The 19,966-nt window shown below is 42.0% G+C and overlaps 1 protein-coding gene across 2 annotated transcripts in view; it reads right to left on the bottom strand.

Moving 5' to 3' along the window:
- The window catches only part of nyap2a (neuronal tyrosine-phosphorylated phosphoinositide-3-kinase adaptor 2a), a 172,809-nt gene that overhangs the window by 11,426 nt on the left and 141,417 nt on the right, over positions 1 to 19,966 (bottom strand). Inside the window, exons 5-6 of one of the 2 annotated variants that reach the window (XM_048604741.1) lie at positions 17,504 to 17,725; positions 14,352 to 14,467 (exon numbers count right to left, since the gene is read on the bottom strand). In XM_048604741.1, the coding sequence (XP_048460698.1) occupies positions 14,352 to 14,467; positions 17,504 to 17,725 (338 nt within the window). Of the gene's footprint in view, positions 1 to 14,124; positions 14,468 to 17,503; positions 17,726 to 19,966 lie in introns of those variants that run through there. The other variant, XM_048604742.1, reaches the window with a different exon arrangement.

Genomic DNA, 19,966 nt, shown 5'->3' with positions numbered 1-19,966 from the left:
GGTCTAGGCCCGAAACGTCAGCTTCCCTGCTCCTCTGATGCTGCTTGGCCTGCTGTGTTCATCTAGCTCTACACCTTGTGATCGCTTTATTTTCTATCCATTTGAGAGCACATTTTTGAATCAAACTGATTTTCTGGAAAGTAACAATTTTAGACCTTTCTTTTTCTGATGAGTCAAAATAGACTCCTCAATAACGTTTAAGCATAGGAGTAACACCATATTTACCTGTCTTCAAAATAACCTTTCTGTTCGCCGAAATACGAATGGATATCATTAATTGTAGGTTTACTAGAACAAAACAACCTGAAGTGAAAAGGTTTTGATCGTGTCAGGATTGCGGTGTGAAGTGAATATCTGTGAGTGGTTCAGAATCAAGGGTTCACATGCTTTTCTGATTTATTGCCCTGGCTTCAGAACTCGTGAGTTGTACTTAAACATACAATTTCCAAAAAGTCTGCTGATCTTACTGACCAAAGAGGCCAGCGCTAAACACAAAGCAAATGGCTGCATTTTAAGAACAACGTTATCCCAGCTGGTCAGGAATTATGGGACGATATTGTGGTTAACATGGACTTTCATGATTACAAGGCAAACCTTCCTCGTCTTTCTCATGCTAGATCATCTCTCTATTCTTGTGGAATACAGAACCTTCTATTAGGTCACCCCTCAGCCTCTAACACTCTGGAAAAAACAATCCAAGTTTGTCCAACCTCTCCTTTTGGCTAATACTTCTTTTGCACCCTCTCCAAAGTCTCCACATCCTTCCTGTAGTGTGGTGACCAGAACTATACACTATACCCCAAATGTCACCTCATAGAAGTCTTATATGGCTGCAACATGACTTGCTAACCTTCATACTTGAGGTCCTGACCAATGAAGGCAAGCATACCTTCTCTACCGCCTTATCCACCTGTGTTGCCATTTTCAGGGAGCTATGGACTTGCACCCTCATAATTCCTGACCAGCTGGGGTAAGATTGTTCTTAAAATGCAGCCATTTGCTTTGTGCTTTGCACTGGCCTCTTTGGTCAATAAGATCAGCAGTCATTTTGGGAACTGTATGTCTAAGCACGACTCAAGTTCCAAAGGCAGGGCAATAAGTCAGAAAGGCATGTGAACCTTGATTGATTTTGAAGCACTTAAACCTCACAGGTATCCACTTCACATCACAATCCTGACAGGATCCCTCTGTATATGAATGCTCCTAAGGGCCCTGTCCTCTTGCAGTTGACCTCCCAAAATGTATCAACAGAGAGACCTAGGGGTACAGACTCATAGTTCCTTGAAAATGGAGTCACAGGTAGACAGGGCGATGAAGGTGGTGTTTGGCACGTTTGTCTTCATTGGTCAGAACATTAAGTATAGGATTTGGGACGTCATGTTGCAGCTGTACAGGACATATATTAGGCCACTATTGGAGTACTGTGTACAATTCTGGTCTGCCCTTCTATAGGAAGAATGTTGTTAAACCTGAGAGGATGCAGAAAAGATTTACAAGGATGTTGCTGAGACTGGAGGGTTTAGTTACAGTGAGAGGGTGATTAGGCTGGGGCTACTCTCCCTGGAGTGTCGGAGGCTGAGGGGTGACATTATAGAAATTTATAAAATCATGAGGGGCATGGATAGGGCGAATACACAAGGTCTTTTCCCCAGGGTAGCAGAGTCCAAAACAAGAGGACATAGGTTTGAGGAGAGAGGGGAAAGATTTAAAAGGGCCTGAGCGGTAACATTTTCACACAGAGAGTGGTATGTGTATGGAATGAGCTGCCAGAGGAGATGGTAGAGGCTGGTACAATTACAGCATTTAAAAGGCATCTGGATGGATACAGGAGCAGGAAGATGTTTAGAAGGATATGGGCCAAATGCTGGCAAATGGGTCTAGGACAGATTGGGATGTCTGGTTAGCATGGATGAGTTGGATTGAGGGGTTTGTTTCCATAATGTATGATTCCATGACCTCACACGTGTCTGGATTAAACTCCATCTGTCATTTGTCCCCAACTTTCCAGCTGATCTATATCCTGCTGTATATCCTTTGATAACGTTTCTCTCTATCCACAACTGTGCCAATTTTCGTGTGGTCTGCAAACATACCAATCAGACCACCTGCATTTTCATACAACTGATTTATATATATTACAAGCAACAGAGGTCCCAGCACTGATTCTGTGGAACACCATTGGTCACAGGCCTACAGACAGAAAAAAAATACACCCCTCCACAACTACCCTCTGGCTTTTATGACCAAGCCAATGTTGTGTCACTTACTAACGCATCACAGAATCCATGTGAATTAATCATCTGGACCAGCCCACCATGAGGAACCTTTAGTAAAGTCCATGGAGACAATATCCTTTTCCCTACCCTCATCAATCATCTTCATTACTTCCTCAAAATTCTCAATCAGATTTGTGAGACAAGACCTCTCCCTGCACAAAGCCATGCTGACTATTCCTAATAAGTCCATTCTTCTCCAAATGTGAGTAAATCATAAGAATCTTCTCCAATAATTTCCCTATCACTGATGTCAGGCTCACAGGCCTATAATTTCCTGGAATATCCGTGTTACCCTTCTTGAACAAAGGAACAACATTGGCTATTCTCCAGTCTCCTGGGATCTTGCCTATGGCCATAAAAGATATAAAGATCTCTGTCAAGGCCCCAAAAATCTCCTCCCTTGCCTCCCTCAGTATCCTGGGATAGATCCTTTCAGGCCCTTGGGATTTATTTACCACAAGGTTTTTCAAGACACCCAACACCTCCTCCTTCTTAGAATCAACATGCCCAGAGTATCAGTGTACAGCTCCTTAATCTTACCATCACTGATGTGAAGTACTGATTAAGGACCTCAATCACTGCCTCTGGATCCATGCATAAACTCTTTCCATTGTCCTTGAGTGGACCTACTCTTTACCTAGTCACCTTCTTGCTCCTAATATACAATGTGTTAGGTTTTTCATGAATCCTACTTGGCAAGGACATTTCATGGTCCCCTTTAGCCCTCCTAATTCCTTGTTTATGTTCTTCCTGTGTCCTTTAGATTCCTCAAGGGCCTAGTTTGATTTTGGCTGCCTAACCCTAAAATTCCTTTTTCTTTTGGACTTTTAATATCTCTTGTTTTCCAGTGTTCCCGAATATTGCCATCCTTATCTTATATCCTGACAGGATCCTGAGTAATCATCAACTGGCCTTTGAAAGACTCCCACATGCCAGATGTGGATTTACCCTCAAACAGCTGCCCCTAATCTACTTTCTCCAGTTCCTGCCTAATACTGTTGTAATTAGCCTTCCACCAGTTTAGCACTTTCATCTGAGGAGCAGTCTTTTCCTGATCTGTAACATTTTTAAAACATATGGAATATTCATATATAACGTATATTCATCATTTCACCTGCATTTTGCTGCAAGCCTGGTACAAAGTCTGCTCAAATATCCATTAAACTCAGACAAATCAACCTGTTGAGATAAATGATGCTAATGCCAATTTATATTTGAAGGGTAGAGAGGTTATGTTGAAGTCTTTAAGTATCCTTTCAGTATAAAAAGAAGAAGTACTTGAATTTATATAGTTCCTTTCACAACCTCGGGATTTTCCAAATTACAGCAAATGAAATATTGTAGTCACTGTTGATTGCACAATATCTGTTTCTATGTTTTTAAATATTATGCTGTAATTAAAGTTATTAATGTCAATTATCACAATCTTTGGACTCAACACAGAGCTTCAGTTCTTCGTTTTATTTTACTGCCAAGAAGAGTGTTAATTGGAGGCAACGAAGAAACTGCAAAGCCTACTGCTGTCTCACAGGGAGGACATGGATTTGCATGGGTCAGTGAATCGACAGCTATCATCAGTAAACAGGGAGAATAAAATCTGGGTGAAACAGCTAAGACAATAGAGCCTGACATCACAGGAAAGAACTTAGATTTTTTTCCCGAGGGTGGGGGATTTGAAGAGTAGGGGGCATATTTTTAACTTGGGAGGAGAAAGATTTAAAAAAGAAATGAGGGGCAATTTTTTTTTTACACAGAGAGTGGTTCATGTGTGAAATGAACTTCCAGGGGATGTGGTGGATGCGGGTGCAGTTACAATGTTCAAAAGACATTTGGATAAGTACATGAATAAGAAATGTGTGGAGGGATACGGGCCAAGTGCAGGCAGGTGGGACTAGTGTAGTTTGAGATTATGGTTAGCATGGACTGGTTGGACTGAAGGGTCTGTTTCTGTGCTGTATGATTCTATGACTCCAAAACTTACCATGAGGAACAGAGCAGGACAAAATATAATCCATGTGATATAAGATCAGACAATGAAGAGTGGAAAGAAGAAACAGTTAATGTTGGTTTAATCCTGTTATTTCTCTGGCATTCATCCAGGGGAAGGTGCAAGGGCATGTCTAAAGATAGTTGACAGAAATTAATTTTGGCATGATTCTCATTTTCTTCCAAGAAGTTTCTGTGTGTACAGGGAAAGGCTGTTAATGTAGAATGAAGCTGGGCTTTCTTTATTGTGAGTTCTCATTGTCGAAATCCCATTGAAATATTCCAAATTCAAAATTCAACACAAGTTTCATACCAGTGTTGTTGGATTGTCACTTGCTTCTCATATTGATCAGTGCAGCCTCAGAGAAATAAAAACACTTCATCAACTTTCTCAGAGATAGTAAGAACTGTCGATGCTGGAGTCAGAAATAACACAGTGTGGAGCTGGAGGAACACAGCAGGCCAGGCAGCATCAGGGGAGCAGGAAAGCTGACGTTTCACATCGGGACCCTTCTTCAGAAATGTGGGAGGGGGAAAGGAGCTCAGAAATAAATAGAGAGAGGAGGGGTGGGGCTGAGGAAGGTAGGTGGGACGGTGATAGGTGAGTGCAGGTAGGCAGTGGTGGGGATTGGTCAGTGAGGTGGGAGGAGCGGATAGGTGGGAGAGAAGATGGATAGGTTATTTCAGGTCAAGGAGGCGGGGATGAGAGGGAGGGTAGGTCATGGGATGAGACCGGTCGGTGGGGAGGTTTTAAAACTGGTGAATTCCATGTTTAGGCCATTGGGCTGTAGGCTCCTGAGGCGGAATATGAGGTGCCGCTCCGTCAGTTTGTGCATGGTATCATTGTGACACTGGAGAAACTAAACTTACGTAGACTACACCTCCTCTCACCCACCTTCCTACAAGAATGCGATCCACCACTCCCAATTCCTCCGCCTCCGCTGCGTCTGCTCCCAAGATGGGGTGTTCCACTCCCGTACATCCCAGATGTCCTCGTATTTCAAGGACCGCAACTTCCCCCCCTCAGTGGTCAAAAACGCCCTCAACTGCATCTCTTGCATTTCCTGCACCTCAGCCCTCACATCTCCTCCCCGCAATAAAAACAAAGATAGAATCCCCTTTGTCCTCACATATCACCCCATTAACCTCCCTTATTCAATGTATCATTCTCCGCCACTTCCGCCACCTGCAATCCGACCCCACAACCAAAGATATATTTCCCTCCCCACCCCTATCTGTCTTCCGGAGGGACCGCTCTCTCCACCGCTCCCTTGTCCGCTCCACACTCCCCACTAGCCCCACCACCACCGGCACCTTTCCCTGCAACCACAGGAAGTGCTACACCTGCCCCTACACTTCCCCCCTCACCCCCATCCAAGGCAGCAAAAAAACCTTCCACATCAGACAGAGGTTCACCTGCACATCCGCTAATGTGGTCTATTGTATCCGCTGTTCCCGATGTGGCCTCCTCTACATCGGGGAGACCAAGCGGAGTCTTGGAGACCGCCTTGTAGAGCACCTGCGCTCGGTTCGTGACAAACGACAACACCTCCCAGTCGTGAACCACTTCAACTCCCCCTCCCACTCCCTGCGCGACATGTCCATCCTGGGCCGCCTCCAGTGTCACAACAACACCACCCGGAAGCTGGAGGAGCAGCACCTCATATTCCACCTCGGGAGCCTACAGCCCAATGGTATCAATGTGGACTTTACCAGTTTCAAGATCTCCCCACCCCCGGCCTCATCCCATGACCAAGCCGCCCCTCATCCCGCCTCCTTGACCTGCCTGTCTTCTCTCCCACCCATCCGCTCCTCCCACCCCACTGACCAATCCCCACCACTGCCTACCTGCACTCACCTATCACCATCCCACCTACATTCCCCAGTCCCACCCCTCCTCTCTCTATTTATTTCAGAGCCCCCTCTCCCATTCTAAAGAAGGGTCCCAACCTGAAACGTCAGCTTTCCTGCTCCTCTGATGCTGCCTGCCCTGCTGTGATCATCCAGCTCCACACTGTCATTTTATCAACTTATCTCCATTGAAATAAATATGTTTTGCGTTTTAAGAGTATTGAAAATAATGTGGTTACATATACCACATTTGAAGTGTAGTACATTATGACGCAAAGTGCTTCTGGTAGTGAATATTTTGGAATTTAAAAAGTTGCAGTGTGGATGTCGTGATGTTGCACAAAATTGGGAATTTTGAACATTTTAATTAATGACTGTGATGACCAACAACTCTGGATGTGACCCTCACTTTATAGAGGCTGACATGTGCATACAATCATCATCAATGTTCTGGGAAAGTAAAAGAGGAGTATGTAAAATAGTCAAGGGAGGTGAGAAAAAATAAGAAGGTAAGATACAAATATCAAACGAAAGGATGAGATGGTGGGCCCATGTGAAAGTCAGACCCAGGCATGGAGTTAATGAAGAAGGAATTAATGCCAGGTTTCGGTTTGTGATCTTTGCCAAGTCAAGGTTTAGGATGAGAAGCTCTTTTAAAAGAAAAAGCAAAATACTGTGGAAGCTGAAAATCAGAAAAAAAGTCAGAAAGTGTTTCGAAGGAGAATCAAATAGATTCAAAAACTAAAATCCAACTCAGGATGGGAAATCATCAGCGTGCAATTTAATCTTTTTACAATCTTTTTGCAGTGTTTGGAATATTGTTGTTGATGAACTTAGGATGATCAATTCTCTAGATGGGATGACATAGAAGAGTTTGAGTCTGTTTCCTGAGCACTCAGTAACAACATGACAAGTGCTTGTTAAGCTACCTTCGGTTTGTTTTCAAAAGAAAAACTTGCACTTGAATAGCACTTTTAAAGAAATGTAATGATCAAGAGCTGCTCCTCAGAAAGAATAGAGCCTTAGGATATGTGTGAGCTTTTAAATGAATATTTCTCATCCGTATTCACGGAGGAGAAAGACATTGTGGTGGGCGGGGGAGGAGGGGTGGTTGGGCAGTGGGATCTGACTGAGAGGCATAGACAGGGTCAATCGTGACAATGTTCTCCCTCTGGCAGATGCATCTAAGACCAGAGAACATTAGTTTAATGCGAGGTGTAAATGGTTTAGATGGGATCTAAGAGAAAAAAAATTCATCCAGAGGGTGGTAGAAATATGGCAAGTGCTGTCTGAGAGGGTGGTGGAGCCAGTCACTCTCACAATATTTAAGAAGCATCTGGATGGGCACCTAAAATGCCAGAGCATCGTAGGCTTTGGACCAAGCACACATAAATGAAATTGGTGTCGTTTGGTGTTTGTAGGTCAGATGATGGTGGGCCAAAGGGCCTGTTTCTTTCCTGTATGAGTCTGAGACTCAATCAGTATAAAGTGAGGCAGATTAAGCAGCAAAGGGTTTTGAGGAGTTAGCAGAACAATGAATAAAAGGAAGTTTTAATGATGGGAAAGGGATGTCATGAGGTGAAGGGGTTTCAGAGGCAGAGGCTGTGAGCTTTAATCACAATCAAATATGGATGTTGGGAGGACAAACAGTGCACACAAAGCCCACAGGTTAAGGACCACAAAGTGAGCACTGCGCAACATTAGAGAAGAATGTTCTGAGTGGAAGGGTACGTAAGAGGTTCTGAACCTCCTGTAAATAAGACCAAGGAATTTAGTGCATTACTCGGGGATATGCAGCAGGTGGACATGCTCCAGCAGAATGTGGATGGTTGTACAGATGATAGCAGCATACTGAGTAATTTAGATCACTTCCAAGGGAGAGTATTTGGAAATGGTTTGTAGATAAAGGCATGAATATGAGATTAGAAGCCCAATACAGAAAGAAACAGGATTCATGCAGTATCTAAGCTTGTCTGAATGATTTGTGTAGTGTGTAGATGAAGCGAGAACACAGGGTACAGAATGGTGAAAGCAGAATAAAATGATAATTACACGATCATTTATTTTCACAGGGGTCCTCATTTACTGTTCCTTCAAATAAAGTTTTCCAAAGTTTTTCATCATGGAGGCAGTGCCACTTCATGTGTGTACATAACTACTCATTAATTCACACATTCCATCTCAGGTAGTGCTTGTACACATTGTAAATACTGACTCCTATTGCCCAGGGAACCGAAAAACAAAGACCGCACAGAAATCAGATCAGACTTAACAGACTGTCAAACAAATTTGTTTGACAAAGTGAGAAGGGGACATCTCACTGGAGAGAATTAATGGGTCCTCTATTTAATAACACATCCTCTATTTTAGATGAAAATTGTGGCAAAAAACAGGAAACTCCAAACACACATCAAACCAGCAAATGGAGAGATTGCAGCTTGCTGCTGGATCTCAGCCTAGTCATTTCATTACATTAGGCTGTCTGTAAGATCTACTGCCTGGATCTTGCAGACAGGGCTTTTTTGTTGTTGTTTTTCTGTTTCTGTGGTATTTGTGACCACATCAGTATATAGCTGAGAAACAGCTGGAAAAACACATTCCTGTTGGACTCACACTCAAGCTTCCCATATGCACTGGCAGCCATCCAGTGAGCACACACTATCCCTCTCTGAGCAAATGTGTAAAGACAATCCCTCATTTAGGTAATACCTGACGCATATCGACTTGCAAAAACATCAATTAAGGTACCTGGTTTCAAAACAGGGATATAATTACTTTTATTATGTTGCTAGAAAGACATATCCAAGAGCAAACGTCAGTGTGACCATCAATATTCAAGTTTGGTTCATGAATAAAAACCGAAAGAACTGCAGATGCTGTAAATCAGGAACAAAAACAGCTGCCAGACCTGCTGAGCTTTTCCAACAACTTCTGTTTTTGTTTCTGGTTCATGAATACCTTTCAGGGAATGGAGACTGCAGCTTCTATACAGTTCAGTCATTCCCTACACAATGTAATGATCTCTCAATGCCATCTGCTCACTCAGTGAGAGGACACTTTAGGATGGGCAGTATGAGCTTTTCAGTATTGCTTATATCCTGAAATCTTTTCAAAAAGTACATTTTTATGTAGTTTTAGTTCAGTTTCAGGTCCCACAATTAATAGGTTTTAGGCCAGCTCAGTCTAAAGGCTTTGCAAATCATTTTGGCATGATGATGATAATGATGCATCACCCAATTATTTTGACTACTATCTATAACAATGATTGAGAAAACAATAAATGCAAGGTAAAGTTCTGAACTTCTATGGTTACTTTTTTGGCAGCATACTTGTAGGATTTTGAGTGCTGCCTACTCACTCCAGGTCAGTGTTGTCCTGTCAATAAGTGGTTTATGGGTTTGGCAGATGGTGGGATTTGAATTCAATAAACATCGGGAATTAAGAATCTAATGATGACCATGAATCCATTGTCGATTTTCAGAAAAACCCATCTGGTTCACTAATGTCCTGTAGGGAAGGAAACTGCCATCTTTAACTGCCTGTTCTGGCCTACATGTGACTCCAGACCCACAGCAATGTGGTTGACTCTTAGCTGCCCTAATGGCAATTAGGGATGGGCAATAAATGCTGCCTAGTCAGTGATGCCTTCATCCTATGAAAGAATAAAAAAAAAACATAGAGTGATGTTTTTGCTTTTTACCCCTCAGTCCCATTTGGAGGTTTGGCTGAAACATTAAAATAAACACCTTGACACTCGACTACACAAACAGTGTATAAAGCACATCTTCAAGATATCTCAGAAAGATTTGCAAGCACTGATGGGCAAAATCTACAAACAGCAATGTCCTTTAAACAGAACCAGTCAGTCTATTTCTGTTGCTGCTAGTTTTGGAGGAGGAATGTTTCCCAGATCATCAGGGGAATTCCTGGTTCTATGAACAGTCCTAAAGAATATTTTAGATTGAGCTGAATAGCTATCCTTGTACCTGCTCATTAGAAAGGCATAGTCACTATTACCACATAAGCACTCCAATAACCTTTCAGCCTAAATTATGAGCTTTATTCTGAAATAAGACTTGAACTCCCAACATTCTGACTTGTCTGAATAGTGGGCTTAAACAATGATCTTCCTGTGTTAATTCACTGGGACAGTGTTTCATATTGAAGCCACTGACAAACCATAAGATCACTGTTCAGCGAAAAGATCTTCGATGAATTGTCACCAGGACAGCGGAAGAACACAAATCTCCCTAAAGTCTTGGGAAGCAGAGAATGCAATGCACAATGAGAGAAGTGGTTGAATGTAGCTTAGCAATCCCTGTCTTGGACTCTACTGGATGCTGATATTTCTCCCTTGTGGGTGAGTTTGGAACCAGGAGTTACTATTTAAAAACCAGGGTTTGCCCATTTTAAACAGAGACGAGGCAAAGTTTTTTTCTCACAGAGGGTCAAGAGTCTTTGGAACACTTCCTGAGAAGGTGGTGGATGCAGAGTTTTTGACCATTGTTAAGGCAGGGCTGGAGAGATTCTCGATAAACAAGAGGCTGATAGGTTATTGGAGGTAGCCAGGAAGGTCAATTTGAGGTTACAATCGGAACAGCCTGGGGGCGCTGAATGGCCTAGACCTGCTCGTTGGTGGTTTGTAAAGAATTCTGTTGTAGGGAGTAGGTGGACGGGGATGGGGGGACTCTGGTGGAGCAGTGACCCAGATTATTCTCATGGGGCCCAAAGGGAAATCATTTTTTAGATTAATTCATGGGTCGACAGTTTTTCGCACACACTTATTGTCCATCCCTGACTTTTTAAAAATTCATTCAGGGGATGAGGACATTGCTGGTTGGGCCAGCATTTATTGCCCAGAGGGCAGTTAAGAGTCAACCACATTGCTGTGGGTCTGGAGTCACATGTAGGCCAGACCAGGTAAGAATGGCAATTCCTTCCCTAAAGGACATTAGTGAACCAGATGGGTTTTTCCTTGACAAATCGACAATGGATTCACATTAGATCCTTAATTCCAGATATTTCATTGAATTGAAATTCCACCATCTGCCATGGCAGGATTCAAACCCAGGTCCCGAGAACATTGTCTGGGTCTCTGGATTAACGGTCCAGCGATAATACCACTAGGCCATTGCCTCAACAGGTGGTGGTGAGCCACCTGCAAATTATTAGTTGTTGGCTATTTCAGAGGGCAGATACCGAAACAAAAGTTAGGAGCAAGTATGGGCTTGCTGGATCCCACAGACTTATTCTGTCAGACTTTACGATCACGGCTGATCTGATTGTGGCCTCATGTCCACTTTCTGACTCTGTAACCCTCAGCTTGCTTGTTGATCAGGAACACTGTGTAGATCTGGGTTCATGTAAAGATCAGATTTATGAAGGTTCATAACACATTGTTATTGTATGAGGACCTGGGCTCTAAGGTAGAGAAAAAAATGGATTTAACTGTTAACTTTTTTTAAAGAAGTTCAGGAAGTCATTTTGAGTTATTGAGTTAAAGCAGTATTTATAACCAGGCATGGGATATCAACCTGCCAATGGGATATCAACGTGCCAATGGGATATCTACATGTCAATGGGATATCAACGTGCCAATGGGATATCTACATGACAATGGGATATCTATGTGCCAATGGGATATTGACGTGCCAATGGGATATCGACGTACCAATGGGATATCTACATACCAATGGGATATCAACGTACCAATATGTTACCATCCATCTCCGAGCCAGTTATGCCTTTGGCAGCTTCACCAATGGCACTGATCAGATAGTACTATACCCAGAGCGAATACCGCAATTGTTGTTCCAGCTGTGTCTCAGAAGTTCTGTTCGCATTTTGAAAAATTGTCTTTTGCCCGAAATAGCCACGAACCTCCTGACAATACTGGGGTATGACGGAAATGGTTTCTGTGTTAACATCATCAATCAGCTAATCTGAGGCTAATTTCAAAAATGTGAAATTAGCGTGATAGTGGTGAGAAAATGTCACTGCCTCATGGATTAACTGAAACTGTTACATTTTCAGAACAGTTGCTGCATGCAGGAGGGACATTGGAAGAGGGAGTGATATTGCTGAAGTTTATGTGGTTTATAAACTTCAGCATTGACCATTTGGCCAGAACAGCTTGTTTCTGTGATATCAATTTCTACATAATCAATTTTAAAGAAAATATCTTGATCACTGGAAATAATGGAGGACAAATGCTTAAATAATCAGTTATTAATGAACTGGATTTTGCAAATGTGTTCGATTTTAGAGTTAATGAGGGCACTGTGGCAAAAATAACCCAAACACTGTTCTATTGGACAGATGGTCTGTTGACTCCTTGGTAAATGAATAGTTGCTTGACTTATTGCATCTTTCCCGGACTCACTCCTAAATGATCCAGGAGGCTGCGAAATAAAAGTACTGGGCATGCTGGAAATCTGAAATAAAAGCAGAAAGTGCTTGCGAAACTCAGCAGGTCTGGCAATATCTGCAGAGAGAGAAACAGAGCTAATATTTTGAGTCCAGCAGGACTCTTGTTTTGGAGCTTGGCTTTCTGTTTATATTCTAGCAGGTTGTTATATAATAGTCTGCAGTGATACTGGGGTAGATTTTCTCATTTTACTGATTCGATTGTACAAAATGAATATTATGGGAAAAATATCCCTGAAGGGAAACTTGAACAGGCTGAAAAACAATCACAAGTCCTCAAGGAAATTCCCAAATTGTCAAACAAAAGAGGTACACTTGGTCTACACATTGCTTTTGGAGTTGAACCACCTATTAAAGGGTTATATTCTTTAACATATGAAAGAGTTTAACTCTTTGTGCTGATTGTTGTAAAGTTATAAAATGTGATTACTTACCATTCCTGGAAATCTCTGGCAGGGATCATTCACACTTTGACAAATATTATCACAAAAAGAAATCACAGTGTTTTTTTTCATTTCAACAAATTCAGGCCAACTAAACCATGAGGGCATATCCCAGCATATCAGTAGATTTTGTTTCAAATTTCAAATGACCATTTTCCACCAAATTCCTTTCAGTTACATAACATTAGCACCTTTGCTAAAGTTACATTCTGGTTATAATAATGGCGAACAAGGATTGGACTCTGCTCAGCGAAGGGTTATATCGTTTCAATAATTACCAACGTGTATGAGTGGACTCCAGTGAGGACACCAGGAAGCAGAAGACTCTCAATATAAATAGATTTAAATGTCAAAATAACCTCAACAACCCGGTGGAACATTGCACAGTATGTAAAATACACAGTTAAGATGTCAAGTGGGACTGAATGAGTACAATGTATCACTTGAGATTCCAGGATGTTCCTGATGTTTGTGCCATCACATCTCACAATTGTATACAGTTAACATCGGGAAACATGTTTGGGAATTAGACAAATTCAATTTGATTGAATGGAATAATCAGATTTCCTGAGACTTCTACCAATGTTTAAGGGGAGAGGAGGCCAGCTCTGAAATTCTGTTTTCTTTCTTACGTGAAAACCACTGTAATTATAGTTACAGGATAATCATGGGGATATTGCTCATTGTTACTGTTCCCTCAGAAGTCTTCCCATTCTTAACAGCCTCCAAGCCTCTTCCTGAAAAGAGCCTTGTTTTCCATTTTTGACAGCCCATCATAATGAATTAATTGCAAACATTTTCAATGCTCCCAACGCCTTTTGTGAAATGTTCTTGGTACTTTTAATAAAGATAATGTACACAAAATGTGATATGATCACAAAGGAACAGACAAACATCAAAACGACTAAGAAACAACAATAAAGAAGATTGACTACACGAAAAGATGTACAAGTTAGCAACAAAACACCACGACACTGCAAGTCTTTATGATGACAGAGCGAAGAAATAAATGTACACCAGCAAAGACAGATCAGAGACTTTCTTTTATCAGATTTGTTCATTTCAAAGACACACAAATCTGTTAAAACACACAAAACAATGAAATCAGAAAAGTCTCTATATCTATGTATGTAGAGTATATCTCATTCACAGTCAGATAATACTGGATGAAAAGTTTTTGTCTCCTTTTAGAAAAGACAGATTGAAAGATGAGCCACAGACAGAGATCATCCTGCCTTTTGGAAACCTGCTACTGCCAATGACTGACACAGAGAGAGACGGCAACAAGCTGGTAACAAAATGGAGGACAGACATGTGACAACTTTGTTTTTTTTTGGCATGTTGAACTGTGAGTTCACTCTGGATTGGCTAGCGATGGTACCTGGCTCTGTTGTGTCTCGCTGGACTGCCTGAGAGGAGCGGTGGATGGAGGAGGTACACCTGAAGTCGAAGCAGATCGACCCAGCTTGCAGCTCGCCTTGGCCTCTGTGAAAGGAAAGCTGAGTTAGACAAGAGGAGAATGTTCACATCCATGGGAACTAAAACCATAGCAGGATGTAACGCCACATTTAAATCCATATTGTGGCTTTGGATAAATAAGTCTCAAGTAACTTTTTAAATTCTTGGCCAACACACTTTCTATAACCTCCCATTGATGAGCTGTGAATGCTTCGTATGTTTTTATAAGCTTATTCTTTCTTTTATGTTAATGGTGTATTAACCTGCTTCAAAACATTCCACTAACATAGCAGTCAAAGGAATACCATTCCCAATGTATTAAGCATTCATTTGTTAGTATCACCAAAAGATATTCCTAACTTTATATCTACCTATTAAGAGAAAGTAATGAGTTAATGACTTAATTAAAATTGCAAGTTAAATCAAGATCATTATCCAAGATTTAAAAAATAAGACTGAATAATTTCCACTCCCAAATGTTATAAATTTTGAAACTATATGTAATGCAAGGTTAAATGAAGTGCTTGCAATAAAACTATTTCTATCTCGAAGAGAGCATCCCTTTAACCTGGCTCACATCCATAGTAACTTCTCACCTTCAATTATTGATCCTGATATTAAGGCTAAAAGTGCTCTTTTTCCCGGGACTGACAACTCTCACTTGGCTATACATTTCCCAAAAAGAGAATTCTTGCAAAATATATGAAAAGAGTTCCGAAGGGAAATCCTTCTGATTCTGGTCTTTGTTAAAATGTCTCATTGGTATGTAACTTCTGCATACAGTGTGGGAAAATGGTTGGTGCAGATTGAGACCTAATTTTCCATTGATTTGAAAATGATCCTTTTTTACTTCCACAGAAAAGCCAATCAAACAGAAAGTCAGGCTCAGAAAGCTTGGTTGCTGACTCTATCATGCTCTGCAGTTCACCAGTTTGATATCATAAAAAATTCTGCTCAGAGCAATGAACAAAAGCACCTTTCAGAGGCATTAGGGGAGATACAGGTGCTGGGGCTATTGTGGGGAAGGGCCAGGATGACCAGGCAACAGAGAGCCGGAAAGGGACAGGACAACACTGTAATTACATTTCTAATATTCTACATGGTTAGATCAGTAAACCAGTGAAAAAGACAGGTAGTAAAGATAATTTTCACAGTAAAGGTGATCGGGAGAGGTAGGTGGCTTATTCAAGGCAGATACAATAGCTTAGTGGTATTATTGCTGGACTGTTAATCCCCAGACCCAGGTAATGATCAGGGGACCCGGGTTCGAATCCTGCCACGACATGTGGTGGAATTTGAATTCAATAAAATATTTGGAATAAACAATCTAATGATGTTTGTGAATCAATTGTCAGGAAAACCCATCTGGTTCACTAATGCTGTTTAGGGAAGGAAGCTGCATCCTTGTCTGGTCTGGTGTACATGTGACTCCAGACCCACAGCAATGTGGTTTACTCTTAACTGCCCTCTGCGCAATGAGGGATGGGCAATAAATGCTGCCTAATCTCCGCACCCTCATCCTGTGAATGAATAAAGGAACCAGATTACCTCATATTCTCATACTTCTTCAGAACCTTCTATCAAAGTCACAGAAAGCTAGAGACACCCAAAGGTGATGCCAGAAAAATACTTTTTCACCCAGCAAGTAGTTAGGTTCTGGAATACACTGCCTGGAAATGTGGTGGAGGCAGGTTAAATAGAAACATTCAAGAGGGAGTTTGATAATTATTTGGATTGAAATAGTGAGCAAAGGTATGGGGAAAAGGCAGTAGGTAATGACATGCATTTCATAGAATCCTGACAGTGTGGAAAGAGGCCATTTGGCCCATCAGGTGTACACTGACCATCTGAAGAGCATCCCACCCAAACCCACACCCCTACTCTATCTCTGTAACCCTCCATTGTCCCTTGGCTAACCCACCTAGCCTGCTTGTCCCTGGACTCTATGGAGTAAATTAGCATGGCCAATCCACCCTAACCTGCCCATCTTTGGACTGTGGGAGGAAACCCAGAGGAAACCCAAGCAGACACAGGGAGAATGTACAAACTCCACACAGACCGTTGCCCGAGGATATAATCAAACCCAGGTCCCTGGTGCTGTGAGGCAGCAGTGCTAATCACTGAGCCACTGTGCCACCTCAGGAGCTTGTGCAAGCACAATGGGCCAAGTGGCCTCTTTCTGCACTGTAACAATCCTGTGATTCGGTGATGAAGCCCTGACGTGAAATGTAATTTTCAAGCAACTTGTTGTAACTAATGTAAATCCATCTTCTGTTTATTAATAAACTTGCCATTTTACAGCCCTAGCAGTGTTTTGTTAATGGACCACCTTCTGAACTCTATCTAGCCAAGGGGCTAAAAGCGAGGGTTTTCTGTTGGATGCAGTATCTGTTATTTCAATACTAGTCTGACAATGAAGGGCAAGTATTTGTTGATAACATCGATCTCAGATGTTGAACCCAAGAAAATACCTGGAATAAACTCATCAATAATATGAGATCATCCTTGAACATTACTTTCTAGGGTATTTTACTGAGAATCAATTTGGACTGAGGATCACGTTTTATAGCAGCAAACTTTGTAGATTTATGCTTTAAAAGGATTGGCACATGGAAACTGTAAAGGAATTGAAAGAACAAGTGCAGGGCTGGATGAACACAGCAGGCCAAGCAGCATCATAGGAGCAGAAAGGCTGACGTTTCGGGCCTAGACCCTTCATCAGAAATGGGGGAGGGGAAGGGGGTTCTGAAATAAATAGGGAGAGAGTGGGAGGCAGTGCCTCTCCACCTATCCTCTCCTCTATCCATCTTCTATCCGCCTCCCCTTCTCTCCCTATTTATTTCAGAACCCCCTTCCCCTCCCCCATTTCTGATGAAGGGTCTAGGCCCGAAACGTCAGCCTTTCTGCTCCTATGATGCTGCTTGGCCTGCTGTGTTCATCCAGCTCTGCACCTTGTTGTCTCAGATTCTCCAGCATCTGCAGTTCCTACTATCTCTGAAGGAATTGACAGGGTCAGTGAAGTCACTGTGTGTCAGTGTTGATGGTGGTTTGACAGTCCCTTACCTGACTGTGTGGTCTCAGAGTTGCTGTGTCCTGCTAACTGTGTCGGGCTGACTGAGGACCTCCCCATTCGACTCGTCACTGGCGCCGGTGGCCTAGGGCTCCCATCCCATTCCTGAGATTTGATCGGTTCTCCAGAAACACCATGAGCCCCTTTCTCTTTGCTTTCTGACTTTGACACCAGTTCAGAGCTAAAACTTCGCCCCTTTAGGTCCTCCCCTGGTTCTGTAAAGAAAGTAAAATCATTAAGTTATCAGAGTCCTCAAAGGCTGAGCCACTGCCCACGTTAGAGGTCAGGAGCTTAAGTAACTTTGCCAGAAGGATGTGTGAGTCATGATGACCTTCAGTGCTACACCCTTGAATGACTGTGTCAATGAGGAACAAGTCAAAATCATCACATTGTCTCCAGCTATTTGTAGGATGGGATCTAACTTCACCAGCACTTATTTTAAAGATTGTGGCCAGACTACAGGCATGTAAACTTCTTTCTCTGGGGGAGGAGAAGCGGATCTAAGTAAGATTTTACTTCTGTTTGGATAATGTGAACACGTTTCAGTATCTACATAACACAATAGGAATTAACACAACGAAAATATTCAACCCCTGTTTAAAATGGGTCTGAATGTGATTGGATTATTTGTACTTCTGCATATAAATGAATAAACCCTGCAGAGAAACGGCTGTAACAGGAAGCAGTACAGCCCTGACTGAAGGTGGGCAGTATAGTAGTATACATACTGATTCACAGCATTCAGCTTTTAAACTACAACTGTTTCACACTGAATACTGTGTCCCCCACTAGGGACTGAGATCACATTTTATACAAATAGGGAGATCCCAGTGGATCTTGGCAGAGAGTACTCAGTGCAAATCATAACTTCCAGTCAAATGCAATTTGTGTTTATTGAATATGTCATTATACAGATGAGATTACCACAGCCTTTTCTTACCAGTAGCCATTCTCCGTTAAAATGTACTTAAAGGAATAGAGGCAGCTTATGGATCTCAGTGAGTACATGTCCAATACAATTGCAAAAATGATCAGCACTCCAAAAACCATCAGGGACATGATGGCTATTCTTCAGTTCCCTGTATTAGACCTACTTTAGCAGACCATTAACATGCTTATCGATTTCAGTTGTGAATTCGTCAGCACAGTCTTGAGATTCAATATTTAAAACTTTGTTCTGCTGTTTCCTCTTTGTGACAGTGTGATGCGATTATACAAACACTTTCTCCAATATGGAGGGATTAATTGATCTGCATTTCACTTCCGTCTTGGTCTTCAGAGTTGTAAGCAGAAATATTCTTAATGTACAAGTAAGATACCATAATACCAGTTATCTTCAAACCAAAGACTATCTACCAAAAGTACACACTGTCCTTGGTGTCCACTTCCAGGTATCAGTACAGTGCACGCAAAGTTAAATTGGACTTTTCAGTTAGTTTGATACTAGACAGCTGTTGTATGAAAGTTGGTGATGGGTAAAACACTGTGAGCCGACCTAAAGTTGAGTTCTATACTATTTCCTGTGAACCTTTGAGCTTTTTCACACAGAGGGTGGTTGGGGTTGGAATGAATAGCCTGGGAGGGGAGTTGAGGCAGGAAACCTCACACTCTTTGAAAAGTACTTGGGTGAGCACTTGAATATTCAAGGCTATAGGCCTAGTGTGGGAAAGTGGGGCTAATGTCGATAGGTCAGCGCAGACTCGCTACGCTGAGAGTCCTCTCCTGTCCTGTTTAACTCTACGATTATCATAGACATGTTTGCCTAATTTACCCATGTCAATACTTTTTCATTAAAGAGCCCATACTTGAATAGTAAGCTCTTAAAGTAAGAATACCTTTTTATGATGTTCAGAATCAAATTTAAATCTTCGAAGATGCTGAGTGAGACACTACTTCCATGGTCTTGAGAGTTATGGGCGAAAGCTCTGGCCTCTGTTTGAAACCTTGCAATGATCTCCAGTTTGTAGCTGCTCGTGAACTAGCATCAGCATCCATCAGAAACAGATATGAGTGTCCTCTTACATTTTTCATATCGTATGTGGGGCCCCTGAGATGTAGAAGCAGAAGTAGGCCATTCAGCCCATTGAGTCTGCTCCAACATTCAGTAAGATCAAAATACTTGATGATCCAGCCTTGACAAACCTTTGCAGTAACACATTTCACAGACTTACTACCTTCTGAGTAAAGTAATTCATTCTCGTCCCTGTCCTACAGAGCAACTACTTTGCTTGAGATGATGCTGTCTGATCCCAGACTCTCCTACAAGGGGAAATAACCTCTCCACAGTGACAAACCCCAAAGAGTTATGTTTCAAGAAGTTTTCCTCTCATTCTTTCAAATGCCAATGAGTACCAGCCCAATCTAGTCAAAGAAGTGTTATATAATTAAAGAAGGCATTGGTGAGACTGCATCTGAAATATTGTGTTCAGTTTTGGTCTCCTTACTTGAGGAAGGAT

This window comes from Rhincodon typus, chromosome 13, assembly GCF_021869965.1.
Source record: "Rhincodon typus isolate 14 chromosome 13, sRhiTyp1.1, whole genome shotgun sequence".
NCBI classification, from domain to species: Eukaryota; Metazoa; Chordata; class Chondrichthyes; order Orectolobiformes; family Rhincodontidae; genus Rhincodon; species Rhincodon typus.
Note: the sequence above shows the minus strand (reverse complement) of the source record. Positions and strands in the feature narration are given on the sequence as shown.